Here is a 16,482-nt window from a genome sequence, read left to right on the forward strand (position 1 = left end):
TTGAAATGCCATGAAGTGTTATATGTCATTAAACAAAGATGGAGAACGAATTGATCCGCGAGTGCGACAAAGAAAATACGAAACCTTCGACTTTATCGTAGCGACATCTCTCGAGAAAATAACGAAACGTCTTTCTCGTCGGAAAATTTTCTTATCGGTATGGAATTACACCGTTTGCTATAATTTTCTTACTCGATAATTTTGTTATGAATAAATTTGTTTGATTAGATTTGACGTTGACCTCGAAACATTGATAATAATTTTCTTTTTTTTTCAAACGTTTCCAACAATTCAATTCAAATAATTCCGATGAAATTTAGATCGTCCACGTTGAGAAGTGCTAGAGAGATAGATTAGGAAATCATGAAGGAAATATTGTCAACACAAAATATTTCAGGTTATAATAATTCTTTTGTCGGTAACAATGGAGAAACGAGTGTTAACAGTATGACGAATGATAATAATACTAGAAGATATGCTGTTCTCAGTACTGAATGGATTTCTGCTATTGGCGAAGAATTGGGAATGCATCCCTTGTCAGATTCTGTTCTACGAAGACTGGCAGAGGATGCTTCATATAGATTAAGAGAAATTTTACATGTATGAATATAAATATATCTCTATAGTTTATTTTGGAAGTTTCTGCATCTTTTCGATATCTTATTCTTGGTTTATTTTGATTTTAGAAATGTATTACAAGACTGAAGCATAGTAGACGAAAATGTTTAACATCCAATGACGTAAATGCGGTCCTTACAAATTTATGCGATGTAGATCCGATCTTAGGAACACCGGATACAATGCCAGAATATCACTCGGAAGCCAAAGTATTTGTTCCTAATGAACGTATCATTAATTTGGTAGATAAAGTAAATGAAGCAGTTAATTTATCACAAGATAATGTACCTTTCATTCAAGGTATCTTTTATTCGTTTTATTAATATAAGCGGGACAAGTGTATCCTTAAATTTATATATTATATTATTTCATTTTTTTCATGTATACGACTATTAATATTTTTTATAGAGATGGAAGTTTGTGATGTGAAATTAACTGAAGCTCGTTACAATTATGCAAAACGTGCGTTAAAGACTTTGTTTAATGGTTCCCAAAAGACTTTTCAGGTATGATATTTTGTTTCCATTGTTAAATATAATAGATAGTTTAACTTTCATGTTACTGTATTGGTACAGGTATTGGTCAACGATTGTGCCACCAATCCATATTTAGGCGGAGAAGGAGTTATAGACAGATTAATGTCTATTGCTAGATCCATGGTAATCTCTAATAATGCGCAATATACTCGAGTTTCAACACGTACTTGTCAACTTATAATTGCTATTGCCAGCAATAGTGAAGCTGTTTATCCATATTACTTAACATCGGTATTATTTTTACACGAACTATATAACACTAAAATGAATTGTACACGTGCATATATTTTATTACTTTACAATCGATTGAACATTTTAGGTTGATAAACTAACTGAATTGTTATTAGAACTACTTCTTGGACAGAGTTTTATAAATCTTAATTTAGAAGTTCTTTTCAAGGAATGCGCTTTGAAATTGATGCTTCGTTGGCCATCTGTTGCTGATAAGTAAATATTAGGATATATTAATTATAAAATAAAATACACATATCGTGAATAATAACAAAATGAAATGTTAATTGTAGATATATTTCTACATTGGAAGAAATACTTCTTAAAGAAGAAAAAGAGAGTATGGATGTAAAGAAGAAAAGAATGACTGCCATGGAATTATTAGCAAGCGTACAGCCATTACTTTTTTTTCAATCCGATAAAGAGTCATTACTTTTTATAGATAATATTTTAAAATCAGCACCTTCGGGTTCTGTTATTTGGCAACGTATGGCTGTAAGTATGAGTTGATACTTATATACATAATGAATATATAAAATTATATATGTCATATTTTCGTTACAGTTGGCAGTTTGTGCATTATTAAAATCAGGCGCTCATCGTTTGGATCTCTCAAGTATAATAGAACATTATGGAGATTCGTTATTGCCTTATTTACCTGTTAAATGTAATAACGATACAAGCGAATACAGAAAATCTCCAACTCTTCCAATTATTTTGAAAAGTAAAATAAAATACGCTAAAGTCAGACCAGTAAATACTAAAATATTATGGGATAGACAGTCAGCATTTCCAGACTCTACTTTAAAAGGACCAAGAAAAGAGATAAGGTGAATATTAAAAAATTTAATTTTGACAATTTAATAATTTCATTTAATATGATTTTAGATTTGCATTCGCGGGTGGTCGACCAGTTCCTCCGAGTAATCTTAGACGCGTTAGTTTAAGAGCTAATTATCAAATTTTAAGAAGCGAACATCAAGCTACTCTCGCGTTAGTCGCATCTCGTAGGCTTCTTGTATTAAGAAATACTAAGAAGAAGGTTTTTCATATTTACAATCTTGCACATATTTGTTTGTAATTTTTCTATGAAAAATATGGTACACGCATATTTATTAATTAACAGTTTAGAATCAGACAGATATACGACTGTAGTTTCGTATTCACAAATGCTGTGATTACAAGCTTTTTTTTCTTTTAATTAATTTTTTATCAGGCAATAAAAAATAATCTGTTTTAAGAATATCAAAAGATTGTTTTAACGAAATAAGAAAAATAGAGGAAAGTTATTTTTACTAGAATAAATTTGTATAATACATTTTATTGCAATACATTGAAAAATTATGGTATAAAGAATTTTGTTTGCATAAAAACAATCTTATGAAATGCATAGAATATTTATAGAAGACAGATATAAAACATTTCTGTTATAAGAACAGAAATATTTTCAGATAATCGTTAGTGTCATTCGGAACATTCTTCGCCCATTTCTTCGAGAAATCTCTTAGCATCAGTTATAATTTTTTCTAGGCGTTCTCTCGTAGCCGATGTTTGTCTTTGCTTTAATTTGTATTTCGCGGATGTTATGGCCGCACGATAACCAGTTACATTGCAGAATATTTTTATATGTTTATCACCAGAAACCAAAACGTATTCCCCCAATGCATCAAAAGTAACACAAGTTATAGGATCTATGTGAAAATGCAAGTATATTAAAAAATCAATAGATAATAATATATAAGAAAATCTATTGGTAATGTACTTACTAGAAAAAATATCTTTAATAGTATTATCCAATGCACCAGTAATGGTATTATAAAAGCTAAGAGATGAACCATGCGTTATTACTAATACTTCTCCATTAGGTGAAACTGCGATATTAGCTGGCGTTGTAACATCCCATGTACCTGTTGTAATTAAATGAGGATCTTCCCCTTTTTCAAATTCAACTGAAACATTGACAAATTAATATTATATATAATTTGAACACTATTTGATCGTAATAAAGCATTAAACTAATTACTTTTGGTATTATAAACACGATAAGTTCCATCCTTAGACAAAGTAGCCATACAACTTGTATCGGCATTATAGTTGAAGTCATAAACTCCAGAGGAATGTCCAGTGAGATCGAAGGCTTTAGAAACCTGTTTAAAATCTCCAGTTTTACTGAATACTACTTCCCATACGTTTGTATCAGGTGTGAACCCTGTAATATAATTGGAATTAAAGAGAAATCTTCATTCTATTTGACGTATAAGAATTAAAAGTATCAACGAACCTGATGTAGTTATAAAACGTCCACATGGAGATATACGAGCTCTGTGAGTGGATCCTAATTTCAGTTCTATAGTCGCAAGTGGTTGACCTTTTAAATCCCATATAATTAAATCATTGTCTTCGCTACAACTCATTATATAACGCCCGGTACATGCAATATCCAAACCAACGGGATTCACAATATGTTTCTAAAACAAATATACAATTGTACGTATAAATTATTTATTGTTATTACAAATAATCATATCTTATTAAGACGTATAATTATACCTGTGGAAATTCAAGAACTTTGGTTGCTGATGCTATAAAACCATCGATTTTCTTGGTAACTTTATAAACCTCTATAATATTTTGTAGGGATTTATGTATGATAAATGCTTTTCCATCGGGAGACCATCTTATCATTATAGCGTAATCATATTCTAAGTTAATGCGAAGAGACTTCCGAGCTTTAGACGTAAGATTTTTAGTACACCATATGAACACAGCATCTGAAAGTGAACAACAAAGTTATGTAATGATAAAGATTTATATCGATTGAAATCATGTATAATTCTACGAAATATCTTCCTATCATTTTTAAATAATTACATGCTAAGAAAGAAGGAAAAAAAATATATACATTATTTTATAGAAAAGTTCTTTATTTAGCGAAGGACGATTGCGAGTATACAATGATAATCTATCAACTAAAATAATTATATATGATTTCATAATGTTGACCTTTGTATGTCAGATGATAGAAATCTCATGCTAAGTTATACATTACTTATTTTAAAGTCACAATACATATTTGTAAAGGTGATAACAATATTGATTAGTACGTATACAAATCATTATTGTCATTTAGATCTTTTATTAGGTGGTGGCATAAGATCTGAATCATCTTCTAAAAATCTATGTTTATCAATGTATTCTAAAAGATACTCTGTCGTAATCGGTCTTCTAATACTTTCAAACACGGAATTTGCAGTACGTACTGAATTAGGAAACGATTTATCTTTTCTTACACGCATAAATACCCATTGGCCATTTTCTACTTTACATTCAATAATAGCATTATTTAAATCTTTAATTTGTTTAGTAACTTTCATTTGACTATATGGTACATCTAAACCACCAACAAACAAGTGACCAACTTTTCGTGGAAGAATTCCTACTCCTGTTTCAGTAACAATTTTTAATCTGAAATCTACCGAATTCAATGAAATAGGTTTCCATTTTAAAACTTCAGGAGATGGTCCTGGACAATATGATTCTTTAGAAGGCTGAAATATTAATCCATCGGGCTCGTGAGATAGATTCTTAGCAAATTTTTCACTAAGTAAATTAGCAGCCTGTGTGACATCCCAAAAGTGTTTCAATCGGACTGAAAAAGGTTCTTGTTCTCTACGTATTCTTCCTTCCTTCAATGCTCTATGCCTACTTTTTATTACTTCTCTTTCAATAATTTCATATCGATCAGGATGGAAAGGTAATTTAGCAACATCTTTTCCATCATACATAACTATATCGTATGCTAAATACCTAGCATATTCTTTACCACATACTTTATCAATTACCATTTCCTATAAAAAAGTAATACAATTAAAATTGGCATTTAAATAACATACAATCACAAGCGATACAACATAAATTATATAATGGAAGAACATCTTACACCATCCAATAGCGTATCTCTAAGACACTTGGATAGATCTTTTGGATGAGGGAAAGTTAATCCTTCCGCTTGAAAAACACTGTTATCTCTGTCTATGAAGTATATTTCTCTATCGGCTTGTATCAGCATCATATATCTAAGCAGAGACAATAAAAGTGCGTTTTGAAATCTGAAGTTTGTCCTTTCTATTAAAAATACATTTTTTTGCTAACCTGGTTCCATCAGCTTTCCATGATACCCTATATGGTTTTTCATGTAATAATCTAATATTTTCTAAATCCATTGAAACAGGTTGAGAACCAGGGAATCCCGTCGATGTCCAAGAACAGATTTCTTGAACACGTCTTTGTATACCAACTAGTTTCTTTTGTTCCACGATAGGTGTTACACCAGATACACCAGCCATAAATACTGGGTTTTTGTTATAAAATTCTTTTTTTCTTCTCTTGGATTCTTTTTCATAATTATGATTTTCTGTACTAGGTCCTTCATCAGTATCTTCTACATTAGAGTCATCATATTCTAGACACCACGCCGGTCTTGGTGGTGGATCAGGGGCATCATCCTCGTCGTCGTATCGTTTATATAATTCTTTGATATAATCAACTTTGTAAATACCAGGTGGTCTAACTGCAGCAAATTCGGCTAAGCCAGCATCAACACTGGTACCATCTATTTCCACTAAGTAACTGATTATCAAGAAACCTGTTCTGTTGAAACCATGAGTACAATGAACACCAATAACTTCTAATGGGTTATGCGAAATAAACTGTTTGCAAACTTGAACAAAAAAACGCGTCTGTTCGTCCGATGGAGTTTCTCCATGACCTCTGCATTGCAATTTTAAATATTTACAACCTTGTGCTTCCAAATCCTTCTTGTCATAGAACCTTGTTGTATTAGTTAAATCGATCCATAAACCAAGTTTCACTTTCTGACTCTTGAGGGATGCGAAAAGCATATCTATCGTAAATCGACATTCTTCGGGTACTTGGCTATTGTACGCCGATGATAACGGTGTCTTAAATGCTAAGAATTTATTTTGTATCAACTTTATAGCTTTTCTTGGACAATGAAGCCATCGTGGTGGAATAGATGTTTTATTATTTCCATTCCAACCTGACATGTCAAAAATTATAATTTCGTCTTGATTGTATATAAAATGTTTATAACATTAATAACGTATCCTGCAAATAACAGGTGAAAAATGAGTTACGTCGAAGATATTGTTCAACTCATTAATCGATTTTGATAGAAATAAATTTCGACGAACCTCCGATAGCAGGAACATAACCTTCTTTTTATATTCACTTTCTCACGTTTCTAATTCGTCGATGAATACAACACAAATATAGTTTAGAATGCACGTTAACGAGAAAACTCACGTAATATACTTGATAAACCTTTCAAATATTAGTTTTCAAAGTAAATAACACAAATAAATATGAAGTAAAACTCGAACAGCTGTCTACTCGACGATCAAGTCAATGATCGGCTAAACTCGGCTTTCGTCGGTAGACGCCGCCGCTTCAGACGATTTTCAATACCTTTCGATTAATCGATTTTACGTAGGCATCGATTTTCGTTCTTATTTTATTTTTCGAATTAGAAAATATTCCGAAGGAAAATTAATTCGAAAAGATTTGTTAAGAAAAACGCGATTATTTATATAAACGAACATCGAGAAAAATTCAGTTCGAGTTATGACGATCTATTTACAGGTTAGAAACGCACACGTTATTACATTAATTCTGTGATCAAAATCATAGAGAATTTCAGAAGAGATTTTCTTTTTTATCTTTACGATCGTATTTCAAAATACTTACGTCTTAAAAACGAAACGCATAATCACAATCTGTAGAAATAAAAATAATTTCTAATAATAGAATGGTAGTCACGTTGAAAAATATTATAACTGTAAAATTGAAAAATACAGCCAACAGAAATTTATAAGATGGTAATAGATTAGTTTTAGTTTGATTGGTTAAGAATATTGCTATAGAAAATATAATCCATATATATACATCATCAAATTATCGATAAATATCGGATCATGCAAGACCTACTGAGAGAAGAGGTACGTACTTATTAATTTATTTAAAACATTAGAAAAGTTTTTCTCGATTGTTTGTTCGATAGATCAAAAGATCGATAAGTTATATATTTAATTTATTTACTATGATTTATATTAACGAAATATTAGATTTCGACGAATATTTTTATTCTGATCGCCAACGAAGTCTTTGAATTCTCGAGATTAGAGGTTAGTCACGGCCATTAGCCACGATATAAATCAGCGTATACATATAAGTACCTAAAATATACTTTATAAGATATAAAACGAGAGTGTGTGTGTGTGTGTGAGAGAGAAAGAGAGAGAGAGAGAGAGAGAGAGAGAGAGAGAGAAAGAGGTGGAAGGAAGAGGGGAGAGAAGGGATAAAACAAAAGAAATTCTTTAAGTAATATTTTAACTCGGCCCACATACAAAAACAATTACAATTGGTACCCACGATCGAATGATTATTTTTATTTTCACGTTAGATGGAATTCAAACTCAGTTTATCTTTCTTTTTATTTTTATAAAAATAACATAATAGAATTAAATCCGATTGTTGAATAAGTTTTAATACTATAAAAAAAAATGATCGAAACTGTGATCCAAAATGGCGGCATTTTATAAACATCTATATATTTATTATATTCTTTTTTATTCTTTTTCCATTATATAAAAATAAAGACATGAATGAAAGTATAAAAAAAAAAAGGACAAAAAAGAAAATATAAAAGACGAAGTAAATATAATGAATGAGAATGGTTATTTTTATCGGATATTTAAAATGGCGAGTTAAATAAGAATGATATATGAAAAGTCGTTGAGCCTTGACCTAGCCAATGCTAAGCGAGATTCGATCTTCTTAGAAAGCTATTATAACTTAGAGTACCACTTTCACGGAGATTAACTAACTCAATGTATATCTAAATATGTAGATACTTATGTACATAGGCATAGGAATCGGTCAATGAACACAAATAGAAAAGTAGTTTCGTATATATCTTTTTTGAACATTTACGAACGGAGAAAGCGTAAACCAGGGCGCTACACACACACACACACACTTAATATATATAAGTTATAGCATTAATTATATTAGTCGTATTAATATAATACTTATATATTAGTAAAAAGTCATATTGGTATATAGGTATTGTATGCTAATCATAATTATTAGTATTATAAAGTACAGATTATATTATACTTCCTCTTTTCTAATATAATATTATACTAATAACCACATGACTTAATAATTAATTTATTATAGTATAACTCTACTATACTTATACCAAATATAAAATCTTATATACTCAAAAAAGTGGAAGCAAAAGAAAACTTAGGATTAATTTTCTAACGATAAAACGAAATCAAAATAAAATAAAAAAGAAATAAAAAAAAATGAAATAAAAAAACAAGAAAAAAAGAATAGAAATATAACTGTATGATCTCGAATTTAGAAATGGCGAACATTACTATTAAATTAATATTTATTAACGGACAGAGAACTATTATATTCTATTGTGATGAATCGAAAAATAGGACACGAATATATTTGTTAGTACATTTGCGTACCATTAGAAGACGACAAGTATTTAAATATTCTAAAGACGGTACAACGCAACAATTTTATTGAGGATCCTAAACGATATCGATTGAGAAATCAAACGGAAACGCGAACGTGGTCCGCCATTTGTTTAAGAATTACGACACGTTTGCCACGTTCAAATTTTGATGCTTTCTCTTCCTATCGGTTATCAAACAATTCTTTCTCCCTGGCCTCTCTCTTCTTCCTTCTTTTCAGTTTCCCAAATAAGGAAGATAATATATGTGAAACGTGTTTTACTGTTCGAAATAATTTATGCATTTATAATAAGCACGTTTGATTTATAATAAGCATGTTTGATTTTTTAATTTATCGTAAAATTGTGTACATCGAATATATATATACATATACACATATGAAAAAAAAACGAGAGTAATGACGTAATTACGCGATTTAAATTTCCCGCCATTCTTCTTTTTTTTTTTTTTTAATCATCGTTCGTACGAAAAACGAAAAAACGAAAGAGATTAATATTTATCTGAGATACGTGTTATGCATTAAAACGTGTTCGTTTAATGATATAATACGAGAAACATAAGAGAAATGACGTAAATTTGATATTGTCTGATTCAAATTTCCCGCCATTCTTTTTCTTTTTTTTTTTTTGATCATCGTTTGTACGAAAGCCGAGAAAACGAATCAATAAAAGATTAATGTTTATCTAAAGCACGTTTTCGCATTTATACGTGTTTGTTTCATGAATAATACGAGAAATATGAGAGAAATGACGTTAGTTTTATATCGCCTGATTCAAATTTTCTACCATTTTTTTTTTTTCATCTATCACCGTTTACCTATCGTGAGACACGCGTTACGTGTCTTAAAAAAAGGAAATAAAATACAATGTGAAAAGAAAGATTTTAAGCTAACTCGCATAATTTAACAACTTTCTTTCTTTTCTCTTTCCGAAGAAGGCATGGTAGATTCGTTACTGTATATTAGGATGAAGAAGAAGAAAAAGAAGAAGAACGGGGAAGAGAAAAGATGGCGGAGACATGAAACATTTAGAACTTTCTCCATTTAAATCATGGTGCCATTTGTAAATGTCTGTCATTTAACGCGTCGAATATCATAGAGGTTTTATCGATAAGTGGTAATCAATTTTCAAGATTATATCTCAAATATTTCAAATATTTTTTTTTCTAATATTAGAGATATTAAAAATATTCGCTTTCTAATAATATCAATGAATTTTCTCTTTTATTATTATATTTTAATATACCAATAAAAAGTTATTTATGTTACTGGACGTGTACGTATTGATTTGTACAAAATTAATATGGATGATTGATTACAATGAAAATTATTATTGGACGTTATAATTAGTCTTATGGGATGCTAAAATTAGTCTTATTAGATGTAAATTAAAAATTGCGATCATTCCAACATCTCAATTATCAAATTTTTCATAGAAATTGACGTATGTGCGTACATGTGTGTGTGTATGTATGTGTGTGAGACATATATCGTAGACAAAAAATTATTTTTATGTTTGTCATAGAGTATAATATATATATTAATAATATTGTTAATTTTCTAATATCCTATTTATATAATATTCTAATATCAGATATCTAATTTATAATATTCTCTAATATCTGATACCTACACTAATAATATTCTAATATTCTAGCATCTAATATCTAATCGAATAATTTTTCTAATTCTACAAAAAAAAAATGGACATGTCAAACGTCTAACATGCATACACAATCATTTCTCTTTCAAACAAATTAAATTGTTTTTTTTCTTACATGATGTATTCATTTTCTCTCGCCTTTTAATTTAAATACTATCAATAATTAACCCATCGCTATTTACAAGGACATTTCACATTCATTATACTAAGCTTTGATTTTTAATCTTTAAACGTTTCGATCAATCGTCTCTCTTTTCATTTCATCAAAGAGTTCATCGATTCTATATATTTATAATCATGACACTATGAGAAATTTCTTAGATCATACTAAATATTCCCCTTAGGCAAAAAAAATTATTCATCATCGTTCCATGTTTCATCGATCATTCACCTCGAAAATCTTATAATCTCTTTCAATAAAATCCAAGAAGGTTCAATAGCCTAAATATCTATTTTATTTATCTATTTATATATATATATATACATACATACATATATATATACATATATGTATATACACATCTATTAAGGTCACTTTATAAGAGACCATTGGTGATGGCCATGAAAGATAAATTTAAATGGGGAACGCCTTTGTGAATATGTCCCTGACCCACGTAAAAGACCTTACGAATATCCAATAGGACAAGAAGACGATTGCATACGATATTAAACGCCTGATTTTAATCTCAGAGTTTGGGTACGTGCAAGGACATCTCCGACGCCATTTTTATATTTTACACGCGGAAAAATTAATTTCGAATTCAAGTGTGTCGTTTCAAAAAGGGGGAAGGTAGTTAACGTTCGTGAATTGAATGATAATGATTATTAACGAATAATAGGAACACGATTCGATGTAGGCCACGTTAAAAATTTAATACAGGGTGTTAAAAGAAATGTTAAGACTGTTTCGTTTTTAAATAATTATCAAATAAAATTTATACGGACATTTTTCTTTGTATATATTTTTATATAATTTCTTTGGTCTTTTTGTTGTTGTTGTTGTTGTTGTTAATAGTTTATTTAATTTTTCTTCAATGTTTATAATTATTGATAAACTATATCATTTATTTTTGTTTCTTTTTTCTATCGAGTTCTTAAAATCACAGATTTTGGAATTTGGAATGATGTATGAGAAAGGTGAAATAAATAACAAAATGGCTATTTCGATTACGTAAAAAAATGTATTAATAGTAATTCGACGTTGAAATAAATCCCATTAGACGATATCGAGTTCTGGTATACCATAATGCCGGAATGAGTCGTGGTCGTTATCGTCGTCGTTAATAACAGTAATAATAACAATAATTAGAAGGGACAAAGGAGATATTTCTTTAATTTAATAGTCTAAATATTAAAGAAAAAAATCTTAATAATTATGGCAGGCGAGATTGGTAACACGTCGAACGTTTTTTTTTTCTTTCGTCCAATGAATATTCATTAACGATCTCCCCCTATGGAATCTAATATTATTGCAAAATTTATATGATATGTATATACATAAAAAAAAAACGAAGAGAATGATCTACTGTGTGATAATGATTCAAAATGACCATGATGATTCTTCGACATGCTTCCTTATATTGCTCTTATTACTATTAAAAAAAAGACGACATATTATCTCTTCGTTTTTTTTCCTTCTTCTTCTTCTTCTTTTTCTTTTTTTTTCTTATAGTTTTTTTTTTTTCTTAATGTTCTTGCGTAAAAAAAAATTACACTCCTTACAGTAACGTGCTTTATCTCGAATTTATTTCAACGTGACGATTATGTTTCGAATTTCTCGCGAAGATCTTCTTACTCGAGGAAGAAAACGATTTAATTAATTATTTATCACGTTTCTTTGGATTTTTTTTCTTTCTTTCTTTTGTTGTTGTTTTTTTTTTTTTTAATCTAATTAATTATCAAATTTCAACACATCCGAATTTTCTTTCTTCCCAATAGTCTCAATTTCTAATAATCTCAATATTACAAAATAGTCAAGGTATGTGATAAATATATATGTATATATTTGCGATTATATATGATAAATATATGCAGGTATTTACATGAGAGGGACGAAAAAAGCCAACGAAGAAAATTTTGAATAGAAAAATTCGAAATAATAGAAAATGTAGGCGATATATATATATATATATATACACACATATAAAGAAAGAGAAAGAAAGAAATAGAAAGAGAGAGAAAGAGAAAGAGAGAGAGAGAGAGAGAGAGAGAGAGAGAGAGAGAGAGAGAGAGAGAGAGAAAGTTACAAATGACGGAAATAAACGTCTAGAATAATCTCATGTGTTATATCATGATGTAACAATTGACCTTTACATCGAATCTAAGCTTACTATACACATACATATGTACATACACAGATACATACATAATACATAACCGAGGTTAAAAAGCCGAGGCGTAATCACCGGGTGTCCATGTTCGATTAGATGATAGATAAAAAAAAAAATATATGAGAAAAAGAGAGACGGAGACAGTGATAGAAAAAGAAAGAGAAAGAAAAACGTTTGGAAAAGTTTTGAAACGAAATCAGTTTTGTTGCGTTAACGTTAACTCAATATTTCGCGTGAATAATAATATAATAAAAAATTATATATATATACATATATAAAAATAATATATGTAATATAATAAAAAAAGAAGATGAGATAGAAGCACAAGAAACATACATCGAAGAATCGATGGTACAATGAAGGAATTTCTTAAAATGATTTTTTTTTTACAATTTACAAAAATCACTTGAGTAAGTGGCTATATCTAATTCTAATATTTTCACGATTTTAATCGTTGAGTAATTATATCAGCAGCAGCAATAGCAGTAGTAGTAGTAGTAGTAGTAGTAGTAGTAGCAGCAGCAACAGCAGCAATAGTAGTAGCAGCAGTAACATCAACAGCAGCAACAGCAGCAGTAGTAGTAATATAATAATAATAATAGTAGTAGTAGTGGTAGTAATATGTTAATTTATGCGTTACACTTTTTGTACATACTTAAACGTGTTACTTTAAACGTTTGTCGATTCTTATGTAATAATGAGTTACATGTATTCTCTCTCTCTCTCTCTCTCTCTCTCACTCACTCTCTCCTCTCTCTGTTTCTCTCTGTCTCACTCACTCTCACTCTGACTCTCATTTCTATTCTATTTCTTTCTCTTTTTCATGTTCTACGACATAAAAAAGAATTCAAATATACACATAGTCTTATTCTTGAATAACGAAGCGAGAAAAGCGGAGAAAGTTTATTAATAATAATATTGTTGTTGTTGTTATTATTATTATTATTATTATTATTATTGTTATTGTTATTATTATTATTATTATCATTATTATCATTATATATTCTTTTTCTTTTCTTTTTATAAAATTTCTAAAGGCACGATTTTCCAAAATGTAATTTTTGTTTTATTTTGTATATTCTTTGTGCGAGACGATTTTTAAAGAGAGAAAAAAAAATTCTCCGCAAATCTCCATTAATCTTTTTAGGAAAATTATCTGTTTTTTGTTTTTTTCTTTTTTATGTGTTTAAAAAAGAAACAAACAAACAAAAGAAAAAGAAAACAGCCAATTAGTGGCCTTTTTCTTTTCCTAATTTTTTTTTTTTTTTTTTTTTTTAGGTGGACACGTAACAAGTTTTTTGAATGCACATTAACGATCATTTTTGATCATGATTTATGTTGAATCTTATAAATCTCTCTATCTTTTTTTCTCTCTTTATCTCTGTCTTTTTTTTAAAAACCATTACCCGGATAAAAATTTCGATTTAATGGCATATACTGTCCCTCAAATTCTTCTTTCCCCTTTCTCTCCTTCTTTCTCCCTACCATCTCACTTTTTTACATCTTACATGCAAATTACAACACAAATATATATATATATATATAAATGTCTTTTTCTTTAATTTACTTATCTTACTTAACTTATTGAGATAAATGTAAGATCTTTGTTCGAGACAAATGACGATGATCGATGTATACCCCTTTCTCTCTCATTTTTTAATTAATTTAGTCAATCGATAATTCTAACAGAGAGCCATATATCTATTATTATTATTATTATTATTATTGTTGTTGTTGTTATTAATATTATAATTATTGCTACAATTATTACTCGATCAAAAATCGTAAATTGTAAAATTCAAACTTTTCGACGAATTTGAACCTTAGAATCTCTTAAAAAGACAATTATGATAATCGAAGAAGTTTGTTCGACGAATCTATCAATGATTTAGAAATTATAAGATTTTTATGAACAATAAAAATGGTCGTTGATCGTAAAAGTATAAAAGTTAAGAATAATAAAATTACAAAGAAAAGGAAGAACGCGATTTTCGATTTTTATACATTTAGAAACATACAAATTGTAAGATCACGAATAATGTTTCGAGCAATTTCCAACGAAATGTGAATATCGTCGATCGTAAAACTCTGTTTCATTTCGTATTTTATATTTTGACAATTGTCGAATGTCGAACTGCGTATTATCACGATCGATGATTCATTCAAAAAAAAATAAAAATCGTGATACGAAAGAATAACATTTTTGTTGTTGACGATCGCTAACAATAAATTATTAAAAAAGAAAATAATAATTTTAATGAAATCAATCATTATTAATTTCGATGACAACAAATAACGAAATAAAATTTTGATTAAAATTAAAATTAAATTAAGGGAAAAGAGAAAGAGATAAAGAATGAAGAAGAGAGAGAGAGAGAGAGAGAGAGAGAGAGAGAGAGAGAAAAAAAGAGAAATAGAAAGAGATAAAAATAAATGTCGATTCATCGATTAAACTCGTCGATCAATCTTTTTCAAAGAAGATACATCGAACTCATTGTAAATACTTTATCTCGTCGATACATTTGAATAAATACAGTTTTATTTACAAGATTATGATGACGATGATAATGATGAATAATATTTGAGTGTATGTGTGTGTATATATATATATATTTATTTATTTATTTATTTGTCTAACAAATAAGTTAATTGGAAACATAAAAAATTTTGTGCAAGGTGAAAAAGATTTTTTGTTTATTTTTTCAGTGACACTTTTTCTTGAGCGAGAGAATCATCGATTTGAATGAAATAAATTGAATAAAAAAATAAAGATAGAGATAGAGACAAAAAAGAAATAGAAGAAGAAGAAGAAGAAGAAAAAAGAAAGAAAACAAAATAATATATAAAAGAATGCAAAAATTTTATTTACTTCTTGTACAAACTTAATCACATATTTTGTTCCTTGTTACAGATCGATACAATGAAACAATGAGAGAGATATATATATATATATAATATGATAGAAATTTCCGTCGCTGAAATATATTTACATAATTTGTGTTCTCTTTCTATTCGTTTTCATTTTGATCTTATTATTATATATCATATAATAAATGCAATTATGATAAATCCATTCAATTGCGATTTAATTTCTTCTCTCGACTTTACATTTCATTCAACGAATATGGTATTTTCTTTTTTTGTTAAGGAATATATTCCTTTCATATGTATATATATTTAAAAAAATAATAATAATAGAAGAAGAAAAAAAGAGAATACAAGAACACAGATCGTTCGAACACTTATTCGAAGTTCGAATTCGCATAATTTTTTGACGGAAATGATAAAAAGAAAAAAAAACGCACGATGACTTCCGTCGCTGTGGAAGTCCGCAAATGTAATCCTAAGTATAGTTATCTGTACAATATAGTTATCTGTGCGATCTTATCTTATTAATTAATTCTTAGCCAGTCAATATTTCTATATAAAAAAAGAAAGAGAAGTAGAGAAGAAGAAGAAGAAGAAGAAGAAGTAGAAGAAAAAGAAGAAGAAGAAGAAGAAGAAAGAAAGAAAGAAAGAAAACAAACAACAA

The 16,482-nt window shown here is 28.8% G+C and overlaps 3 protein-coding genes across 13 annotated transcripts in view; 1 reads left to right on the plus strand and 2 right to left on the minus strand.

The window, feature by feature from the left end:
• The first annotated feature begins 127 nt into the window (after positions 1–127).
• LOC127072041 (uncharacterized) lies at positions 128–3,407 on the plus strand. The gene is made up of 8 exons (XM_051012077.1): positions 128–600; positions 687–918; positions 1,027–1,124; positions 1,194–1,385; positions 1,474–1,601; positions 1,679–1,880; positions 1,950–2,215; positions 2,274–3,407. The coding sequence occupies exons 1-8, from the start codon at positions 364–366 to the stop codon at positions 2,464–2,466; spliced, it is 1,548 nt and encodes a 515-aa protein (XP_050868034.1). The 5' UTR covers positions 128–363; the 3' UTR covers positions 2,467–3,407.
• The window catches only part of LOC127072036 (transducin beta-like protein 2), a 49,803-nt gene continuing 36,007 nt past the window's right edge, over positions 2,687–16,482 (minus strand). For 10 of the 11 annotated variants that reach the window (XM_051012061.1, XM_051012062.1, XM_051012065.1 and 7 more), the window contains one exon: positions 15,792–16,482. This exon is cut by the window's right edge and continues 3,925 nt beyond it. Coding sequence is in view for 1 of the 11 variants with exons in the window: in XM_051012071.1 (XP_050868028.1) it covers positions 2,850–3,076; positions 3,152–3,334; positions 3,409–3,594; positions 3,667–3,853; positions 3,936–4,156 (1,004 nt within the window). In the remaining 10 variants the exon portion in view is untranslated. Of the gene's footprint in view, positions 3,077–3,151; positions 3,335–3,408; positions 3,595–3,666; positions 3,854–3,935; positions 4,157–15,791 lie in introns of those variants that run through there. The other variant, XM_051012071.1, reaches the window with a different exon arrangement.
• LOC127072040 (mRNA-capping enzyme) lies at positions 4,289–6,818 on the minus strand. The gene is made up of 4 exons (XM_051012076.1): positions 6,599–6,818; positions 5,538–6,512; positions 5,326–5,461; positions 4,289–5,233 (listed from the first exon to the last, which is right to left on the minus strand). Exons 2-4 carry the CDS (start codon positions 6,449–6,451, stop codon positions 4,508–4,510), a joined length of 1,776 nt encoding a protein of 591 aa, XP_050868033.1. The 5' UTR covers positions 6,452–6,512; positions 6,599–6,818; the 3' UTR covers positions 4,289–4,507.

This window comes from Vespula vulgaris, chromosome 24, assembly GCF_905475345.1.
Source record: "Vespula vulgaris chromosome 24, iyVesVulg1.1, whole genome shotgun sequence".
In the NCBI taxonomy this organism is placed as follows: Eukaryota; Metazoa; Arthropoda; class Insecta; order Hymenoptera; family Vespidae; genus Vespula; species Vespula vulgaris.